Here is a 23,014-nt window from a genome sequence, read left to right on the forward strand (position 1 = left end):
CAAGACAACAAGGTTTTCATTTGTACAATCTAAATTCCCCAACAGTTTAGATAAAATGTAAGTAAAAACAGAATACAATGATTTGTAGATTTTTAAATCTCATCATTCTTTATTAACCTCCCAAGACCAAGCTATGGGTTTTCTGTCCACAATTGTGGACAAGAGTTTCACAACTTTATCAAAAAAAAAAAAAGAAAAGAAAACTGTGCACCACAGAAGACATTTCATAAAAATTTTAAAAACTGCATCTGAAAAAACTGTTGCATCATGATGTTTCCAATATAGGCACTTATTTAATAAAAAAAACAAAACAAAACAAAAAAAACTTGTACTTTGCTGACATATCCTTGGTCTCAGGAGGTTAACAATACAACATACAAAACATATCTAATACTTAAACTGACACACTATATCACCAAACATTGTTTTGTAATGATTCAGTAAATTTGAATTTGTTGGCTCCAACACGTGGGACCTGGGAAAGCTGGGATACTTGGTTGCCATTGTTTAGATGTAGTAGTTGGGCAAGCACATGGAAATACAGAATTTAATTGAGAAAAGCTGTAGTCCACTTATTTCTAAAATCCTTATATGATTGCAAAAATATGTGGATCACATTATTTTGCCCAGTGCATAGATGCTACATTTACCTGCTTGTGACTATGCTCAATATCCAATAATTCTCAATCCGTTAAGGTCTTCCTAAAAGAGATCTTATCTTTTGTTCATTCTTTTCTTCATTGTAGCATTCTTTTCTTTATGTCTGCATATATTCAAAGGATATTCATTCATTCATTTAATCATTGTATGTCTGGAATGAGAAGATGTTTAGTAGTTGTACATTAGGTACAGTAATAATGGATAATAATTGCTACCTATAATAACCTTGAACATTTGATAAGGTAACTTTCCTTTTTCACCTCCTCTGTTTTCATTTCTGCTGTGATTTCTTTATGTATTTCTCTCACGCTGGTTAATTTTCACCCATTTTTCCACTCGGCTCAGGTTTTGCCTTCCCCCTGTCGTTTCCTCACCTCCTCCCCTGCTACCGTCACTACATCTATTTCTAACAGCTGTTTTACTCCATCTCTCCTTCCCTTTCTCTGTTATTCTAGGTAAGTGTGAATTTCTGCCAAGCTCAGCACTGCTTAAGCTCAGGACATAGTTCTCCTCCCACTTTCAGAATTTCCCTTTCACATCTTCCACAAACAGAACTCGATGTTGAGTCTCTGTGTGCAGATGCCTATGTAATCTGAATATCTGCAGTGTTGATGTTAAGGAATCTGTCTGTCTGTCCGACTGACCGACCTCTTTCATCTTTCTGTCTCATTTTCCCCCACTCTGTCTCTCTCTTTCTTTCTACTTGAAACTAACAAAAATTATAATAAATAAGAATATACTAAAACTTAAGTAATGAAAATTAGATGTCATTGCTTTTGAATTGTGGTTTAACGGAATCATTCTAAAAAGTCAACAAATGAAAGTGACCTGGACAATGGTACCCCTAGAAAAGATTGAAAATAATTTGATCATGACATGTTAAACTAAGGTGTGTCCTGTAACTAGCATCACAGGTGTCTTCAAAGTACCTCCTTAAAGGGTGAAAAGTTTGTTTGATCTTATGGTGTGTACCACACTGAACATGTACCACATAAAGCTGAGGAGAGCATTGTCTCAGGAGATTAAAAAGAAAATAGCATGTGGCAAGCATGTTAAAGCTGAAGGCTATAATTTAATGATTTAATAATTTAATTTAATATTATTCAAAAGTTTAAGGCCGGACGATATGAATCAAAGAGATCCGAACATCTTCCAAAGAGATTAGAGGTGAACTCCAAGGGCAAAGTACGTCAGAGTCAGATTGCACCAACTGTCATTGTTTGAACCAAAGTGGACTTAGTGGAAGACAACTGAGTAGGACTCCACTATTCAAAGGAAAACATAAAAAAAAACAAAAAAAAACAAGACTGGCATTTGCCAAAATGCATGTTGACAAGCTACCAAGTTTCTGGGAGAATGTCCTTCAGACAGATGAGACAAAACTAAGCAAGTCACATCAGTTCTATGTTCATAGACACAAAAATGAAGCACACCAAGAAAAGAACACCGTACCTACTGTGAAAGGAGGAGGAGGCTTGGGTATGTTCTGGGGCTACTGTGCTGCATCTGGCACAGGGTGTCTTCAATCTGTGCAGGGTGCAATGAAATCTCAAGACTATTGAGGCATTCTGGAGCAGAATGTTCTGCCCAGTGTCAAAAAGCTTGGTCCCACTCACAGGTCATGTATCGTCCAACAGGATAATCACCCAAAACGCATAGCTAAAAACACCAAAGAAAGGGTGAGAAGAAAACATTGAACTATTCCTCTAGCCTTCTGTGAGCCCTGATCTTTGGTTCATTTATTTGTGTATTTGGACCCTAATAGTTCATAAAGTTTGAATTTGAACCTTCCAGGTGCTGCAAGCTATCTTTATATTCATTCCGGCAAAAATTGAGTGGATTTCTACAACCAAATTTACACACACGACTGAATTTACACCATCTCTTGTTTACAAACAAAAGAAGTCCTCCATCTTTGTTCTTCTCACTTGCTTTGTCCTCTCCATCAGATCTAAACAGATGTCAGAGATGATATTGTTTAACCTCAGTAAAAAAAAAGTCAGACTGCACTCACAGTTAGAGGTGTAAGAAAATATTGGTTCTGCAATATATCGTGATGCTTCATTTCACAATACTGTATCGATATTAAAAAGTACTGTATTGATATTTTTAGGTATTTATTCAAATGCAGATATTGTGGAGGTTCATTCTTGTTTTTTGTTTTTCTTTTTTGTTTATATTTTATTTATTAGTGTTTAGCACTCTTTTATTCAATAATGTTAGTTCCTTTGTTGGGATTGCACAAAAATAATGTTCTCATCTTAGTTATGAATTAACAGAATATGAACATTTGAACAGGATCTTAAACTGTAATGTGTGTAAAACATAATTGAAGTTTTAACACAGGAACATTTTGTGACATAGCGTTAGATCCTGTTGTGATCAAATAAAAATGTGTTTGGTGTTTGTGCATATTTCTGGTGTAATTCAATTCTTCAAGGAAATAATCTAAAATATGTCAACAAACAAACAATTGCCTCTTTAACAGTATTGTGATATATTGTGATGTACCATATCGTGATCCTAGTATTGTGATTTGTATCGTATCGCCAAATTCTTGCCAATGCACACCCCTACTCACAGTATACTCCCAATTTTGTTGGGTATTAAATTGAGAGATTCATGAATCTTCCAAATCTTCTTTTTAAATTTGCATTTGGTTAGCTAACCTGATGTGTGAGTGTTATTTGTGGATTAGATGTCAGAAGGGAATGGTAATGTAGTACCATGAAATTAAAAAAAAGAAAAAAAAAAAGTCAATATAAATTATGTGTTGACACAGACTATTGTACAGATATGAACATGCTGTATGGATGACATCTACAACTATATAAGATCTTTACACAGTGTGAGAAAACTACCTCTAGAAGAGCATGTCCAATCAAAATTTAATCATGAAATATTTATTCGTTGTATTAATATGGATTTTTTTTCTCATATCAACTTATTGATATCCAGATTACAGTTTACTGCCAGGTATGAACAAGGTTTTGAAGTTAAATGTCAGTTATTTTCTGACAGAGAACTGAAGCTGGTTGACAGCTCTATTTAGAACCACTAGATCCTTACATTGTAGCAATTTTGCCTTGTAAACCACTGTCTTGATCAGTTCATTTATTTAAAACACCAAAGTGACACAGGTTGTAGAATTACATGTTTTGTCTGGGAAGTCTGGTAGGTTTAAGAATAATATAGGACTTCACCGGGGTGAAGGGCTGTATGGTGGCAAGAAAAAGCAGCAGTAATATTCTAAACATGGTGTATACTCAAATGGATGTAGAACTTTACATGGACCTATCGTAGACAGCAAAATCAGGACAAAGACTCCAACTAACCTTCTCAAAGCCTCATATGTGTCTTGTAATTCTATGACATGTGAATATCCTTTAAATACAGTACTCACATTAGGACATCAGCCCTTCATTGCTGGCACAACCTGTATCTGCTTTTGTAGTAACTTTCAACTCAACTCCTTGAATGGGGTGAATAACTCCAGGTTTGCTCAGAGAGGTCCTCCCTTATGTACATAGGCATATACATTAAGCATTTATACACACATGCATGTAGGCATGTTATACAGCCAACCTTTTATGTCCTACAGAAATTGAAGTTTAATTTCAATCAATTGAATATAAAGTGAGTTCACTTCTCTCTCTGTCAGGAGTTCCCAGGATTCTCCAGTCCAAGTTTAGTCTTCCTTTGGCATTGGTGTGTGTTTCTTCCTCCGCGGCCAAAAACACCAAGTTTAAAATCACTGTGGACACCAACCAGCCTCCAGTTGACCTCAGCTCCATCTTCCCAGGTATGCACACAATCAATCATATGCACACTCATACGTGAAATGATCGTTCTTATAATTTCTGTAAAACATGCTTGTAACTTTTTCACAGTATAAAAATCACAGTGATTAGAGGCCTTAATTATCCAGCTAACAAGCTAGATATTGATCAAATGAAGCATATATGTGATGACACATTAATGACATGAAAAAACACATTGCCTGTTTGTTGCTAATGTTTTGTGGCCTTGAAAGCAAAGAAGTAATAACATCTATGACAACCTGTGTTCCATTTCCCTGTTGAAGTTACTCATCACAGATCATAGATGGTGTGCTTTTTATGCAAGATGGCTTTGTTGATTTTTAAGCTATTCTGCATTATAACAGGCTATCATATTTGAATTCCTGTCTTTCTGTCTCTGTTTATCAGTCACATTCTTACTATCTCTGTTTCTCTGCAGAGTTTTCAGACAAGTCTGAACACAAGGATGGCAATAGTTTGGCTTTGCAATTCCTCTCAGGAGCCAAGGTTACCATGGTGGCCTCTAAGACCTCGCGTGAGTTTTCTAACATTAAAAGATAAATGAGAATTTTTCTGTATAAAAAAATACTTGAACTTAAACTTGATTGATCGCATTGAAAGCATCAAATTTCATACCTTTCTTTATGTCTTTGACATTATGTATCGTTGATACCTTGACTACACTTTACAATTTTTTTATGCCTCAGGAAATTTTGATTTACTTTGTATCTTTGTTGCTAGATATTTAATTTTGAGAACTTTAGTACCTTTTAAAGATAAAACAATTGCTTGCATCTTAGCTGCTTAGCCAGATAGTTCAGTATCTTGAGTACTTGAGTATAAGTTTTATATTTATATAATTGAGTTATATATTTCTTTTTCAGAGCGTTACCGTATTCAGAGTGACAGTTTTGAGGACATGTGGTTGGTGGTGAAGGAGTTGGTTCAAAGGTTTGACTTGCATTTTTCCAAACTGGGGGTCAAAGACTTCAAGAAAAGTTTCAGTGGACCACTCCCCCTGCAAGAGTACTTCCTGTCTGTAGACAACCATTTTCAGGTACACATGCAGAGTTACCACTCCAAGTGTGTAAATTCAGCCAAAGAAAATATTGGAAGAGCAAATTTGAAAAATACAAGGTGTGCATGATGAACTTATTCAGATTTCTGCATATTTGTTTTAGTTACGTGTTAGTGCTCAGCAGTACCAGGACTTGCTGTCAGAGAGGGCTGTCCAGTTCAGAGCTATTCAGCGCCGCCTACTGACCCGTTTCAAGGACAAAACTCCAGCACCTCTGCAAAATCTGGACACTCTTTTGGATGCTACTTATAACCAGGTCAGACACACACAAACACTTCTTTGTCTTTCTGTTTCTCAGTTGTACTACTCTTATATACTTAAACTTGTATGTACTCATGGCTCTTGCAGTCCATGGCTGTTTTACCTAAATTTCCTGAGTTGTAAATCCAATATTTAATGTATGTAAAAATGACCAGTATAGGGTGTGGTAGTAACACATTCATTTTGCTAATTGCAACCCACCATTAGACAAAAGGTAGACTGTATGTGACTGTAAAGCAGTGGATACAGAATATCATGCAGAAAACTCAACTGACATACTGAGAAATTTGGTCAGTGTATACTATGTATTGATATTTTTGGTATATTAAACATTTAAAAGTTTGCCACATACCACATATGACTCACTGTTTTGGACAGAATCAGTGTACCAATTGAAAATCGTATAACCTTTTGCATGAGGACTTGGAGACAATGGAAACCCTCTGACATAGTTTTTTTTTTCTGTTTCCCACTTGCTTTTACTCTTGCTCTGACATGTCACTGCAGATTTACAGTGGTAATGTAGTGTTCTGCTGATTTATGAACTTCCTGTCTTGAAGTGATTAGCAAACACACCCTTTGTGTTCCCCACATGTACGCAGGCATAATGTCACAATTGACAGATAAGACCTGTAACTGATACACCTGTATCCACTTGCCTATTTATAAACTGCTTTTTGTCTATTCCTGCTCTGTGTTGCATTGACTCTGTGGATGTGTGTATGCTATAGTAGCACTTCTTCCCATTAATTTTATACATTATTGTGACCAACAGTAATCTATTTTGTTAAGCAATAATCTCATAACAAACTGAAAACAGGTCTCACTCTAAATCATGTAATGTTGTAAATTAATTTTATTTGATTTTACAATAACTAGTGATGAAAATGAATCTACAAGCACTGCCAATGTTATACATCTGTTTGACTGTTACAATGATGCACAACAAAATGCTGAGCATAGCCAGACCCAGAACCACCTATCGCTGACCCAAGAGACAAATTCAATCAACTCAGTTAGATAGGCTTAACATTAATGTTAACAGAATAATTGATGTAAAGAGTAAAGTTATTAGTTATTTACATGCTAACTAACTAGTCAGTAGCCAATATTTGTTTTTACAGTGATTTGAGGACCTCTGCAATAGACACACCAGTAAACTCTGTAGTATTAATGAGCTTGTCTTTTGAAAAACAGAAACTTTACTTTCACAGACAAATTTGACTTCAGATAATCAGCAAATATGTTATCAAGGTACTCTGTGTGTCTGTCTGTGTGTTTTTTACAGTGAAACTGGTCCCAGCTTTCTTTGATTCCACTCAGTTTTGTTGCAGACCACACCTCAAATCCATTTTCTCACACAGTTAAAAGTAACTTTAGAACTTGCAGAGCAAAAAGACAATGCTGATGGTGCATAATGCATTTGTGAGTAAAAATAAATTACCATAGTAGCACTACTGACCTCTTCATGATTTTATTTTATGATGTCAGTAGTATGACTAATTAATATAATATACATACAATTTTGATTATCATTGCACAGGGTTGCAAAAATGGTCTGATCACTTATCTTTTCAATTTGATTTTAATTTAAAAAAAAAACAAAAACAAAAAAAAAAACAGCTAAGTAAAAGGATTACTTTTGTTGGTTTATTTTATGAAGGCCACTTTGAGTGATTTTGCTATTCCAATTTCAATTGAAACTGGATTTTAAAACAAGAAAACAGACATTAAACTTTTTCTTGCTCTGATGAATTAGAAAGTTGAACACTTATTAATGTCATAGTGAATGTGTGCAAGACAAAGTGATGGTCCCTTGACCCTGCTGTTTATTATAAAGGCTGGCTTGCTGATCATCAGCTCCACCAGCCATTAGCCTCCTCATATGCTCTGCTGCAGCAGCGTGACATCATCCTCTCATTAGTAATGAAATCCCTTCTTACATCACTGTTTGACTTTCTGTGATCAGGACCACAATCTGTCCATACTGAGCCAGCACAGTGGTTTAACTTAACAATAACAACAAGTTCATTTACATTAAACTTTCTTGAAACAGAATATGTTGGAACTTAATGAGTGGAAATGAATGACTGTATTTAAATTTTTAACTCAATTATTACCCAAATAAACTTTGTTTGGCTTGGTTGTTGCTAGGGCAAGCTATCAGGCAGCCAGTTGTAAATATATCTGCCTCTGGCTTGTGTGAAACACTTCAACACTTTTATCAGCATCAACTTAGTGTAGTCATTTGTTATCACCAATGTTTTTAGGCACTGTTAGGCATATATAAACATCAAAATGATCAATGTACATGTAACTAAAGGCACAGGTCCACATAGTTCTGTAATTCAAAGACTTCAACTCACCATGTTATAAAAAGGGACAAAAAACAAATACTGCTGTCAGACAGGCAGATAGACAGATATACAGATATACAGTGAGATGTATATACAAACAATAATGAAAACATAACTTGTTTTACAGGGGTAGTGAGAAGGGTTTGATGGTAACACGTCTGAGGTGTCTGCAGTTACTTTGCTTAGCTGGCACCTGTGGAACTGGAGCAAATTCCATCATTGATCACTGTGTTCAGAGACTCATAGAAACATATCTTTATGTCTTCATGCGCCATTGCTGACATGCACGAGTGTAAGCGGGACAAGAGAACTTGATACTGCATCCTTGGGCTTGTGTTTGGCAAAGTGAAGATGTTTGTAGGTGGACCAGAATTGGCACAATGGGACATTTCAAAACTGCATCTGAAGAGAGAAGAATATATATATGATCATTATTAAACAATATTGACTTAAAAAAAACAGCTGACAGTGAATCCCAGCCAATAGCACCTAGCACCTGAGTCACATTACAGACTAAAATCTTACAAACAGCAAGAATACTACATAACTAGAAACTGCAACCAGTTATGAGTGGACCCTCACGCCCCCCATGAAACTCAGGGTGGGTCATGCTCAAAGGGTTTTGCAACTGTGGAAATAGAGGCGTCTTGGAGGCTGATGTGTTTCAGGATGTGGATCAATTGAGTTCAATCAGATAGTGTGAATTTGATTGGCTTTTGCCAGTAGGTGGTGCTATGAGTCAGATTTGATATTGGCATGTCATTATATTTAGGGCGGGACTCTTATCAAAGACATCCATTTTGGTACTGACTAGAAGAAAAACGGTTTTCATAACAGTTTCGTTTTTCTTGTCGAGACATCAAAATTTGCCACCCCTCCCTGAACACATGGAGTGATGACTGCACACCATTTCCATAACTTTTAGTCTTCAACCTCTTAAGACGCGATGGGTCAAATAGGACATAGATTCAATCAAATCTTGAGGAGGAGTTTGTTAAAAAGAAACATGAGTAAATTGCTAAAATTAGCAACAAAATTAAAAATGTCTAACTTCCTGTTGGTTTGACATCATGAGCCTGGTTGACTTTTTTTTTTAGATCTCATTACGATACACATGTGCACCAAATTTTGTTCCAGTTGGAGAAAGTAACCAAGAGCATTGATCTTTTCTACAGAGCCATTTTGAATAGAGCAGATACATTAGGGACTAATTTAGACTAAATGTCCATAAGATGTTTCTCTGGTCTTGGGAAGCAGAAATTGAACACTCAGTGCAGCTCACTTAACCTCCTAAGACCCAGCTATGGGTTTTCTGTCCACATTCATGGACGGACAAGAGTTTCACAACTTTATACAAAAAAAAGAGAAGAAAACTGTCCACCACAAAGGACATTCCATAAAAATTTTTAAAACTGCATCTGAAAAAAACTGTTGCATCATGATGTTTCCAATATAGGCACTTATTTAATAAAAAAACAAAAACAAAACAAACAAAAAAAAAAGCTTGTACTTTGCTGACATTTCCTGGGTCTCAGGAGGTTAAAAAAAACAACAGTATTTCTAAGGCTTATATTGTAGATTATCCCCCAAACACTGATTTCCCTAAAGAATTTCAGGGAGCTGAGACAGCTGAGCAAGTCACAACTGTTTTTCTGCTGTGATGGATCTGTTGTGCTTTGGTACTATGATGGGCAGCACAGACCACCAAGGCCCCTGCCTTTGGCTGCTGCCCAGTTGCACAGGACCCATATGCCCCCCTCAGTGGGTTATTCATTGGGTGACCCTACAAGGGGCTAGTAGGGTGGGCAGCAATTATTACATAATCACCATATTGCATTGAATTGAAACTGTGAAACAGTACTTTTATATTTGAGAAAATGGTGAAATTACTAGAATTGGGTTAAGAATGGTCTAATTTATTATTAAAATAAAAATACTGGATAAAATCTTGAAAGTTACTTTAAAAAAAAAAAAGATTTGGTGATATTAAATGTGATGAGGGATTAGGACTAAAGAGCTTTGGAACCTTGAAGCCTTATGAAAACCACTTACAATGAGGGCAATTAGAAAAAAAGTCTTCAGTTGGCTAGGGAACGTAAAGACTGGCTGGTAGAGTAATGGAAAAAACTCATGTAATCTGATGAGTCCAGATTGAGCCTGTTTCAGGGTGATGGGTGCATCAGGGTGAGAAGAGAATAGTTGGTATATTCAGGGATGCCAATGACAGAATTCAGTGTCATCAAATTATGAAAGAGTGGCCCAGATTGTATAAGACATCATTTTCACATATGGATTTGCCTCCACAAAGATCTTATCCTCAATGTTATTGGGGTTCTAATCTTTGTGCACTGGTCCAAGTGCAGTGGTCTGAGTCTGCAGTCATCACTGCAAGATGTTGGTGAAAAATTAATGCCACTCTGGAGTTGTGGTTATTGTGGTGTTATTGCATAAGCTTATCAAAATCATGCCACGTTGAATGTGTGTCATCACCACATTCTGCCTCATTCTTTTACTCGGCATCATTTTGAGATTTCAATCCGTGCTTTTATCACAGCTCGCTTAGACTACTGCAATGAACGTTATGTTGGGCTTAGCCAGACATCACTTGCTCAACTGCAGCTGGTTCAAAACACTGCTGCTCGACTTTTAACTGGAGCTAAAAAACAGGACCATATCACCCCAATTAGCATCAGTTCACTGGCTCCCAGTTTGTTTCTGAATTGATTTAAAATTATTTTATTTGTTTTTAAATGCCTCAGTGGCCTTGTCTCGCAGTATCTGCCCTACACTCCTTCACACTCTCTCAGATCAGCAGATCAGTCACTGTTAGTCGACCCTAGGACAAAGAGGAAGCTGAGAGGTGACAGAGGTTTTTCATCGCTGCTCCCAAACTGTGGAATGAACTACCTTTGCACATCAGGCAGGCTGACTCCATTTTTGTTTTCAGATCCTCTCTTAAAACATATTTTTCTCTTTGGGTTTTAACTCATTGTGAGAGGTTGGCTTTTATTGTTTTAATGTATAATTACTTTTATTGTTTTTAGTTATTCTTTTATGTGTTTTATTTGTTTTTATGCCTGTGTATAGCACTTTGGCCAACTGTGTTGTTTTTAAAGTGCTTTTTAAATAAAGTTGACTTGACTTGACTTTACAGCGCTGAGTTAGCAGAGCATCAGAGCTGTTCTTTTTTTTTTTTTTTTTTTTTTTAATTTTGGCCAAAATACATTGCTTTTGATTTTTTGCTTTTGTTCTGTATGTGGTTAATATGCTTTGTATATTTAACCCAAATTATATTTGCCATTTTTATTTTTTAAGAACAAAAGGCAAGTATAAATGTAATGAATTTTGTATTTCAGAATTCTGTGCCTGTAAATTACTTATCCTCTTTATAACATATATTTGTACAGTTAAACTTATTAGACATGGTGGCAAAAAGTCAGCAGAGTAGAGAGTAATAATGTTGTCTATAACCAGTATATATAAATCAAATATGCTATATTTCTGTCGGTGTTTTACCTATAAATCATAATGTGTTTTCTTGATTTTGTGTAGTTCCAGTTACCTGTCAAAAAAGTCCTTAACAGTCTTTCTTGTCCAATATCTCTGTTATATCATGACTGTGCTCAAATGCTTTCTTTTTTCACCATTGTCCACTCCTAGTCTTTCTCTCCTTCTCAGTCTCCCTCTCTTCCTGCCATCTGGCAGCTTGCATGCGGGAAGTCTCTGACACACTATACGCTATGTAATGTATACACACCCGCCATAATGGATCCTATCGACAACTAGTCGGAAGAGTGATGAATGCGTCAAATTAATAATTCATTGCAGTATTAGAAATCTTGCAGCTGAGAACAGAGCCAACTCAGCAATTTGGCTTCTGTATCAGGGTGAAATTCTTGGTCTGAAAGGAGTTTAGCATAAAAAAAACAAACAAAAAATGAAAATCAAAATTTTGAAATAGATTTATGTTTGTTACCTTATAATGAAAGTGTGATATCTGTTGCCTCCACATGTTGCGCTGCCATGTTTACACAGTATTTACAGAATGGACTTCTCTTTTTTCATTTTATAATAAACAGCAACAGAGTTTGACTATTTCCAGTTTGGATTTATCTGTAGTACTTTTAAATTGCAGCACCAATATATTTATAACATGACGATGCGGCTCCATATTAGGAATCACACTGATGACAGTAGTGAAGGAACATGTGCCTAATTAGAAATCCTGGAAAACCAGGCACCTTTTTCTTTTCATCTTGGAAGAATGTGTGCTAGTTCAATTTTTGCATCAATCTTGGGTGACGTTGGGATTTCTCCTTTGTTAGTGGTGTGCATCTCCACATGTAGTGGCTGGCCATCATAGATGAGCTGTCAGAGATAAGACCAACAAGCACCCAGTGAGAATTCTTTGTGGCTAGCTGTACATTTATGCAGCAGAGGATAATATTTCCATTGTTCATGCTGCCTGTACTATTTTATTCATGAATTCCTGAGAGCTAGCAAGCTATGTCAGACTTTATACAGTATGTGTGAATGCAGGAAACCTTGTCATTAACTAACCACAGTGTAGTAGATTCCAAAATACACCCACTTCTTTTAATATGATTGATAAGTTTTGAAATAGAATAAGAACCATGTATGATTTATGTTTGAGTGGCTAATATAGAAGATAAACCAGCCATGGATCAAAATCATTACCTGTTGTTTTGTTTCAGTCATTTGAGTATTCCTGTCTTCTGTCCTCATGGGAGGTATGTTATTGCATCTCCCTTCAGTTCTTAAAATAGGTCAGTCATCATATTCTCTGTATTTCACACTTTTTCCTCACCTTTGATTAATCTATGCCAGTCAAAAATGAACTTGTTTGCAAGTACTTCAGTACTCACTCACCCAAATTTGAGGGGAAACCCCGGAGTGTCACCATATGAAATAAAAATTAGAAGCCCTTAAGCGGAGCGGGGGGGTGGAAATGGATGAGGAGAGGCCAAAGGGGTCAGGGGGAAAAAAGGGACACTTTGCAGTTTCCATAAATATTTTTTCCAGTGCTTTTCCTCTTGGGGTGAAATGTCTGTCATTTGTTAGTATTAGCATTAGCGCAGGGCTAGCAAGCACCGCTGTTCAGGAGGCAGGGAGGGGGGCTTGCTAGCCAGACTGGGTTGAGCCAAGCCGAGCCTCCCTGTAATTATGAGTTCAAACGCTGGAAGAGGGCAGCTTGTTGACTGACGGGGGTGACTGACGGGCCGTCCAGGGGCCTACAGGGCCCCTAATGGAGCCTTCTGGTAGACAGCAGCTTGATTTATCTGGCCCCAATTGGAGCTCTAAACATGGCTAAACACAGCTAAACACAGATTCCACTGTGGACCACCACCATTAATGGCCAGCCTCTCACTCCCTGTGTTTTTCTGTGTGTGAATAAGGAAGTTCAAGTTCATATGTATATATGTGTACTCATGTTTCATTTGGCTGTGTGTGTGTGGTTGTGTGCGTGTGCACATGTGTATTCAGTTTTGAATGTGTGTGGGTACTCATATTTCTGTTGATTTATGTGGACATTTGTGATGGCATGTACGGATGTGTGTTCTTTCGAAGAACTCTCTCTCTCATATATCTTTATCTTTACCTTTATCTTGTGATGAGCCACAGTAAGGTCAGCTGTATCTGTTTGTACAACTACACACACACACACACAGGGCCACGTTCAACAGATGCCCATATTTGTTAGAAAAACAAAAAATTTTTTACATTAAGTTGTAAATTTACACGAGAAAATGTCAAATATTGTCTGGAAATAAAGTGGTATATTTATGAGAAAAACAAACATAAATTTCAATTAAAAAACATAATGTCATAAATATATTGTTGAAGGTTAACCTGCTTTATTATCACCATTGCATCCCAATACACACACACACACACACACACACACAGTGCCTAGCTTTAACACAAAGCGCGCGCACACACACACACACACACACACAGTGCCTAGCTTTAACACAAAGCGTGCGCGCACACACACACACACACACACACACACACACACACACACACACACACAGTGCCTAGCTTTAACACAAAGCGCACACACATTCACTACTGAAGGCACTCAGAGACCAACTCCAGAGCTTTGTCAGCACCATGGTCCTAGATTAACCTATATGTACTTGGATGGATGGACGGACGGACGGACAGACAGACAGACAGACACTTTATTGCAGGAAATTATTTGGTTATGACAGCAGTAAAAACACACTGACCCATCCCAACAGTACTTGTTTTTAATTCAGTGATACTGATATTAAAATTTAATGTTACCAATGAGATAACCTTTGCATGACTGGTCAGGAGTGGGATAGCATTGACTTTTGGAGGACTTGAATGTATGATATAACATCATGAGGGCAAACTTCTCCCATTGCTGCAGCCAAAACACTTCAAAACATACAGCTTATGGTTGGCAACCTCTTTGTTCCATTTTTATTATACTGATTAGATAACAGAACAAACAAAATTTTCCTTTTTAAATTTTACATAAGGTGGCCTTTATAATCCATTGCAAGACACAATAGTATTAATGTAGTAAGAACCCTGTCAATACTTCGTCATCACAATATCACCAGAATCTCTGTGGAAAAAGCTTTAATTCACTTCCTGCTTACAAGATGGATCAGAGCTAATTCCGCCTCTAGTATATTTTAGTTTAATTCCCTTAGGCACAAACCTTTTGAGTTTTATTATCTTTCAGAGATTTTATTCAGATTTGGGCTCATTAAATGCATTGTGGATAGGTTAGCATACAGTTAACACTGGCCCAGCACAATGGGCCTTTTTGAGCCTGATTTTTGTATAAAAGTGATGGGGGAAAAAAAAAAATCTCCACTGTTCTGAAATGCCAGAGGATTTCCTACTAGATGTGGTGAATTTATTATGAACATATGGATTTGGTCAGGAATAGGGTAAAGAGGCTGGAGGAGCGTCAGTGAGGGTGGAATGTAAAGGAACATATGAGAATTAGAATGATAAAGGTGCGCCAAAGCATATAGATATAGGAAAAAGATGTGTATGGCCATGAGACTGATTGATAGATGGAATAAATGAGTTTGGAAAGTCAATGATGCTGGTATCTAAAGTCAGTTACTAAAAATGTTGGAAAATTAATTCAAGTCAGACACATAAGACACCCTAAAAAAACAAGAAAATGGGGCCAAGAAGCACAGGTATTAGTATCAAGGTCACATGATTTGGTTCAGGTTAGTTGTCATGTTTAACCAGCCTGATCAAAATCCATAAAGGCTGCTAATGATGCAGGAAATGCTTCCCAGAGGACAAGCAGTTACCTATTAGTTATGATTATTTTCAATAAAACAATGTAAACTCATAACACATATTAGGATCTTTGCCCTTACCTGTCCCAACCTTCTAAATATGTCTTGTGTTGTTTAGGAACCTATGTGCACCCCAACAAAGAAATTTGGTCAGTGAGTGCTTGATAGAATTATTTGTCAAACTGATGTCATTGTAATATTTACCACAAAACCATATATTATTTTACACCTTCATCTGCATCATTACAACAGTGTAACTGTATTATATGTTTATACAGTTCTGTAGCTGTTTCCTGCATCTCGGTTAGCTCATTTAGTTGGAAAAGAGAGGTTTTCATTGCTGTTTACTTACAACTGTTCCACAAAATGGAGACAAAGTAACAAGAATGGGATGTGAGTGTTTATCTGTATGCACCTTGTGCTTTTTGGATCAGTTAAAAATGCTGTTGTTTGGTTTATGCTCAAGTTCACGATGATGCACTCAGAAGATACCCTCCAACTATTGACAAAGGAAATTGCATGTAATGCCTCGATAGATCTAAAAACAAGGCCACAAAAAGTGAATTTAAAGACATCATGTTCAGATGCTTTGTTCCTTTTGTTTTATGTGGTTCCTACTCACTATGCAAAGCTAGACTGGCAAAACTAAATAACATTAGTTCAAAATCTAGAATCCATCCATCCATTATCTGCTGCTTATCCGGGGCTGGGTCATGGGGGTAAAAGTCTAAGCAGGGATGCCCAGACTTCCCTCTCCCCAGACACCTCCTCCAGCTCTTCTGGGGGGACCCCAAGGCGTTCCCAGGCCAGCCAAGAGACATAGTCTCTCCAACGTGTCCTAGGTCTTCCCCTCGGCCTCCTCCCGGCAGGACATGCCCGGAACACCTCGCCAGGGAGGCATTCAGGAGGCATCCAAAACAGATGCCCGAGCCACCTCAGCTGGCCCCTCTCGATGTGGAGGAGCAGCGGCTCTACTCCGAGCTCCTCCCTGGTGGCTGAGCTCCTCACCCTATCCCTAAGGTGCGCCCAGCCACCCTACGGTGGAAACTCATTTCGACCGCTTGTATCCAGGATCTTGTCCTTTCGGTTATGACCCAAAGCTCATGACCATAGGTGAGGGTAGGAACGTAAATTGACCGGTAAATCGAGAGCTTTGCCTCTTGGCTCAGCTCCTTCTTTACCACAACCGACTGATATAGCGACTGCATCACTGCAGATACTGCACCGATCCGTCTGTCAATCTCACGCTCCATCCTTCCCTCACTCGTGAACAAGACCCCAAGATACTTAAACTCCTCCACTTGGGGTAAAGACTCTCCGCCGACCTGGAAAGGGCAGACCACCTTTTTGTGGTGAGAACCATGGCCTCGGATTTGGAGGTGCTGATCCTCATCCCACTCGCTTCACACTCTGCTGCAAACCGCCCCAGGGCACACTGAAGGTCCAGGTCCGATGAGGGCAACAAGACAACGTCATCTGCAAAAAGCAGAGACAAAATCCCGTGGTCCCCAAACTGGACCCCCTCCGGCCCCTGGCTGCGCCTAGAAATTCTGTCCATAAAAATTATGAACAGAACCGGTGACTAAGGGCAGCCCTCCCGGAGTCCCACATGCACCTGGAACAGGTCTGACTTACTGCCATAATGCGAAACAGGCTCCAGCTTCGGTCATACAAGAAATCTAGAATGTATAAAGTAAGCAGGGTAAACCAGGGTAGACCAGGGTAAACAACAATTTAGCTTTTTTTTAACATGAAATTAATGATGCTCTCACCATCATAGTGGTGATGGTGTGTTTGGTGTCCGCCAAACATAGCGTCTAGTCTGATGGCTGAAAGAAAAGCTCCCTTTTGGTCTCATGACACCAAACAACCTTCTTCCAGTCTTCCTCATCCCTTTGAGCAAACATTTGTCAACCTCCTATAGAAAGGAAATTTTGGGCATCAGTTGTTGTTAGCACAGTCTCTCCTGTATTAGCTGTGGAAGCTTTTAACCCCATCAGTGTAGTCATCAGTGTCTTGATGGCAGCCATCTTGAGGCAGATGGGCCCATGCCATATTTCTTCCATTTTTTAATGATGGATTTAATTGAACTCCAGGGGATGTACAGTGACTTGGACATTTTTGTATCCATTAGGCTACCCGAGCCATTCTTTTCAATAACCTGTTGTCTGAGCTGCTTAGACTATTCTTTTGTGTTGGTAGTCTAACTGCTGCCAGAAATACTGATTAACCAGTTACTAAACCTTCCAAACACAGGTGTCTGTACACTAATGTAAGGAGGGGTTTGAAATAACTGTTCTAATGATAAATGGTAATTTGGCCAAATTAGAATGCAAAATATTAAAAACTAAATTGAAAGAGAGCAGTGGTGCAACCAGATGGTGATCCACCAAGGGTGAGTCCAGACCTCTGCATGTCCGTCCCCGCTCCTGAGGCAGAACACACACATACACAGGCGGCAGCACAGAGCACAGCCAAAGGCAAACAGCATACAGACAGGCAGTGACGTGCAGTGGGGTTCATGGCTGGGGAGGCACTGACTCTTTCAGAGCCAGATCTACAAATATATGGTGGCCTGAGAAACTGGAATAGAGAGAGTGAGCAAAAGGAATGGCCTGGGTATATGGGCTCTGCAATCAAGTCAGCATAGGTAGACTGGCAGGAACTCAACAGGAAACCTTCAAAAAGAGCCATTTCAAACTAAAAATAAAAAAAGTTTATGGTCTTTCCTTTATTTGTACATGAAATCCATGCGCCGATCCTTCTGGACAAGAATGTCTATGACTTTTTTGTAGAAGTCCTCCTTGTTGTTCTTCAGTTTTAAAAGTCTCTCCGACTCAATGGAGATCATCGCAAGGGATGAAAGTCGTCCTTGATCAGTCCTGTTCCGACTGTATGATTTGATTTTTTTCAATGCTGAGAATGACCTCTCTACTGATGCTGTTGTCACTGGTACTGTGAGCACTAACTGAAGTAACTTAGTGGCCTCGGGAACAGGCTAGATGAGGTCATTCTGGGCCAAAAAGCTGAGAAGCTGTCCAGGGGACTTGCATTTATTTCTCACTGTTTGTGAGCTATACAGTCCGATGAGATCTGCCTTTAGTCTCACAAAGTCAAAAAACCTTGCATATTTTGACAGGCTCTGCAGTTTCGTGTCATCAAAATGTTGTGACATTTCACTAATTTTTGTGCAATCCACTAAATCAAGGGAAGCTAGCTCACCAAAATGATTAAATCTAGCCTTCATCTGATCACTGATGTTATCAAGAATGTTAAAAAACTCTTGCTTCCTTTCATCTGACTGACTCTGTATGTCCTGTGTCTGCCAGGCCAAGGGCGCTGCATTTCTGCGCAAATCGGTCATAAAAACTGTTAAACTCCAGTCTTTTGCGTTCTAGAACTTGAAGTGTGTCACCAATGTGCGCACAACAGTATTGGATATCCAACACTTTGTTTTGTAGCACTGTAAAAAGGGCATCTGTTTCACTAAAAATGTCCTCATATGTCATAAGTGAAAAGCATGTTGATGCTTTTGACAACCACTGATCATATCCTCTTGCCATCATCAGAGTTTCATTATCCCAGTTGTCAGGGTTTCCCAGCATAATGTGGAATAAAGCACGAAGATCATTTTGGTACATGCTTATTGTCTGAACCAGCCTGGAGTTTGAGCTCCATCGTGTGGGTGCTGCTCTGGGTAAACGCCGCTTTACCACCTCATCCATTAAGTGGGTGCGCTTTGTGGACTTGCTAAAAAATGCCCCTAATCTCTCAGCTGTTTTGAAAAAGACTCGACATGCAGGTATGCACTTTGCTGAATGCATTAGTACAAGGTTCAATTTGTGCGCGTACCAGTGGGTGAACATGGCCTCGGGCGATTTTTCATTAATTTTAGCCTGCACCCCATTAAGGTCTGATACCATTACAGAAGCCCCATCATACGTCTGAGCTACAAGCTTTTCAACACAGGTGTATTTCTCCAACACACCCATAACATAACTCGAAATAGCGGGGGCTCGTCTGTCTGCACTAACATCATCAAAACCCAAAAACGCCTCCTTCACTTCACAAGCTGCTTCTGTTTTGGCTACATAGTGCAAAATGACAAGAGATTTGAGCCTTGTTTGTGACATCGGTTGTCTCGTCTACTTCTACTGCAACAAACGAGGCTGTGTTAATCTCGTTTTTAATATAATTTCTGATGACATCACCGACTGCTTCAATTAGATCGTTTTGTATTCTATTTGACAAGCCAGAAAACACAGTGGATGTCTCTAAATGTCTAGCTAGCCTTTCGTCTTTCTCAGCAAAAGCATACAATAGTTCAACATAGTTGCCACGATTAGCAGAGCTTTCTTTTACCTTTGCATTGTGTACGCTAATGTTGAGTCTCCGCTGTTCATCTAAGGCCAAGTCTATCCTGGAAACCCCAAAAGTTTTCAAAGCTATCTGGCTTTGAATGTGAGTGGATGATAGTTCGTGTCTGCCGAGGCTTCGAGGCAAATTCTTCATGTCACCATATCCATTTTGAGTCCAGACATTGTCACTCGATGAAAACAGAAGACATGGAAAGCAGAAAAGGCGATTTCTCCTCGGACACCCACACAGCCAGTTTTTTCGGATGTACCACTCCGTTTGAAAAGACTGGGTAATGTTATGTGTAGAAGTCTGAAGCAAACCTTTCAGCTCCGGCGTTGGTCTTCCTTTTCTTATCACTTCTTGCTTTGAATGAAAATATAGATTTGAGAATTTTCTCAGCTCAGAAATGTAATCCATTTTTGATGAGGTGAATTAAAGAGTATAAAAAAGAACGAAGAAGATTATAAGTGCATGAATCTGTGGACTCACAGGCGCCATCTATCATGAGGCAGGGGTACTGTTTGCCTCCCCTAGTGACTTTTTCACTACGGTTTTATGATTAATCTGCGAGCCTAAACACATTACAGAAATACATTCCATAAGTTATGCAGATTTTGGAAGGATAGAGCATACAATCAGAGAGTTTGAAAGCATTTTAACTGCGATATACAGAGGGACAGCGGCACAATATTTTCATCGGGTATCAGCAGAGTTCATGAGGGGAGGAGACAGTTCTCCTGGAGGCACAGCACAGCGCTGCCTCACGGCGCATCTCCTCCCTGTATTTGAACGGAGCATGCGGAAATTCTGCTATTCTAATTGACAAAAAAAAATAATAATAATAATAACAATATTGGATTGAACGGAAAATGAGTTTATAGGACATACCAGCTGACAACTATCAACATTTATTATATTTTATAGTCAACTTTTTTTTCTTTTCAAGATTGACAAGGGAGGCTCTGCCTCCTCTGACTGCACGTCACTGCAGACAGGTACAAGAAAGATGCATACACGCCCGGTAGGGCTCCTCACCCTACCGCTGCGTTGTTCAGGCCTCGTTTGCGGAGCTTCACCGGAGACCCACGCCAGCTCAAGCACCTCGCTCTGCCTCTTCGGTTCCACCTGTCCGCACCTAACAGATGGCACACACAAAGGGCCAGCACAGGACACACCGGCGCACCCAAACCCCCAGGCCAAAGGCCGTGTGATTGAGCTTTTCTAGTACTTACAGACAGGGAGAGCTCTCTGCTCTCCCGCTGCTTAATTCGGCCCCACAGAGTTCTCCACACGGTGCGCTCCAGTCCGTGTTCCTGTCAGTCTGTGTAGCAGCGGTCAACTCGTGAAACAGGGTCCGGCTGCTCGGCCGCTGCGTGTGGGTCTCACCATGGTGTTGGTGGCCCCTCTCCGGTATCTGGCTGGTCCTGTGCGTGCCGATGTCCTCCGGTCGATTCCTCGCTCCTTCCCTCTGACATCTCCTCCCACCTCTGTTGTTCCCTTGCCCCGCCAGACACAGGTGTGTTGATTACCGAGTTCCGCAGATAGGGCAAGACAGTCATGTGTTTGGGGTGTTTCCATGGCAACTAACTATGGATGCGTAGCAACTCAAATACATACACAATGAGAAAAACAAATGCAAACCAAAACATGCAAAAGGTAAATTAAATAAAACACATCAAGAAAATGTCACACCAAAACACCATCCCTTTGGCTGGATCACACTAACATTACTAAGAAATGGGGTTTCACCTTGAAATTCAAGAGTTTTGTAAATTCCGGTTAAAAGAGCCAAATTATATTGACCACTCTATCCCACAACGCATAGCGTGTCTCACAAACATTTTGGAGTAAAGTTCTGTGTAAAGTATTGTTTTCATCTGTAACTATATTAACTGTATTATATTTTAACATTAAACAAATTACCAATTATACTGAATTATGATCATTTACTGAAAATCTTCTTAAATAAAACTAAGCGTAGCATTCGTTTAGGCAGACATGTAGTCAATCTCTGCCAGCGTAGCACGTCATAGATATCAGTCAACAGCGAAACCTCACCCTATTGGTTAAATCCGACTCAGGGCCCCTTTTAAGCTGCTCCAGCCTTCCCACTCTTTCTGCTCCAGCTGCAAGCTGCCTTTGTGAACCACCTCCACCCCAGCTCCTCCTCTTGTAATGCAACATTTGCATTAATCTTGTAATCCAACTCCTTGTTCTGTTCTGTTCCCCATTGGGTCTTGCTTCACTCTCCCTGCTGTCTTCCATGTAATCACACGGGAGGGCAGTAAGGTTCACTCTTCTTGTCTCGGGCTTTTCATATATGTGCATGAAAGGGCAGGGAGGTCCCACAGCAGAGCCATACAACCAAATATAACTTATTGTGAATTAGACAGAAGATATTTGGCTGAAGCAGCCCTTACTGAACTAAATTGACAAGACAAACATATCTTAGAGCAGAACAGCCATGAATTAGATACATGTTACAAAATAAATATGTCTATTTATTATGTGATTGCTGGTGCAGTGATGTAATCCTGGCTGGCTTCAGCTTCAGCTTTGGTGGCTCTGAGGTGGATCACGTCCCACATGGTATAGGGCCTTGTTACTGGCTATACCAGGATAAACCAGGAATTCTGTCCGTTCTTCTGTCCGTACAAGATTTTTGTCCAACCCCTTTCTCGGATACTGTTCACCCAATTCTTTTCAACACTGACACACATGTTCTTTACCACTAGAAGAGGTGCAATGCACATTTCAATGTCTGAATTTGAATTTTTTATTTTTGTTTTTTTAATTTTACAAATTTTTGAAAAGTTCAATTTAGAAGTTTTAGCACTATTCACCTGATTTTTTTTTTTTTTTTTTTTTTTCAAATTTCATACACATATTCTTTATATGTGCCTTTCTTTCAATTTTCACCTTTTTTGGTGCAAATTTTTTGAAAAGTTTTTGAAAAGATTAAAAGTTAAGACTCAAAAGGAATCCCTGGATGGGCAGGGTATCAGTGAGCAGGAGGGGCAAAGTGTTGTGCAACTGGGCGGGGGTATTCGTGAGCACCGCTTACTTTTGTTTGTTTTCCCAAAACATTGTCAAAGTTAATTTTTACATTTAACAACACTTAATTTTAACAATATTTTCTTTACTATGCATTTAAGCTGCTTTAGCTAAATTCAGCTG

At 39.0% G+C, this 23,014-nt stretch overlaps 1 protein-coding gene across 5 annotated transcripts in view; it reads left to right on the forward strand.

Annotated features, from left to right (window-relative positions):
* Window positions 1-23,014, forward strand: part of bbs9 (Bardet-Biedl syndrome 9) — a 194,973-nt gene that overhangs the window by 64,847 nt on the left and 107,112 nt on the right. For all 5 annotated transcript variants that reach the window (XM_030158122.1, XM_030158119.1, XM_030158123.1 and 2 more), the window contains 4 exons: window positions 4,322-4,462; window positions 4,900-4,995; window positions 5,345-5,517; window positions 5,642-5,794. In XM_030158122.1, coding sequence (XP_030013982.1) covers window positions 4,322-4,462; window positions 4,900-4,995; window positions 5,345-5,517; window positions 5,642-5,794 — 563 coding nt within the window. The remainder of the gene's footprint in view (window positions 1-4,321; window positions 4,463-4,899; window positions 4,996-5,344; window positions 5,518-5,641; window positions 5,795-23,014) is intronic.

This window comes from Sphaeramia orbicularis, chromosome 16 (assembly GCF_902148855.1).
Source record: "Sphaeramia orbicularis chromosome 16, fSphaOr1.1, whole genome shotgun sequence".
NCBI lineage: Eukaryota > Metazoa > Chordata > Actinopteri > Kurtiformes > Apogonidae > Sphaeramia > Sphaeramia orbicularis.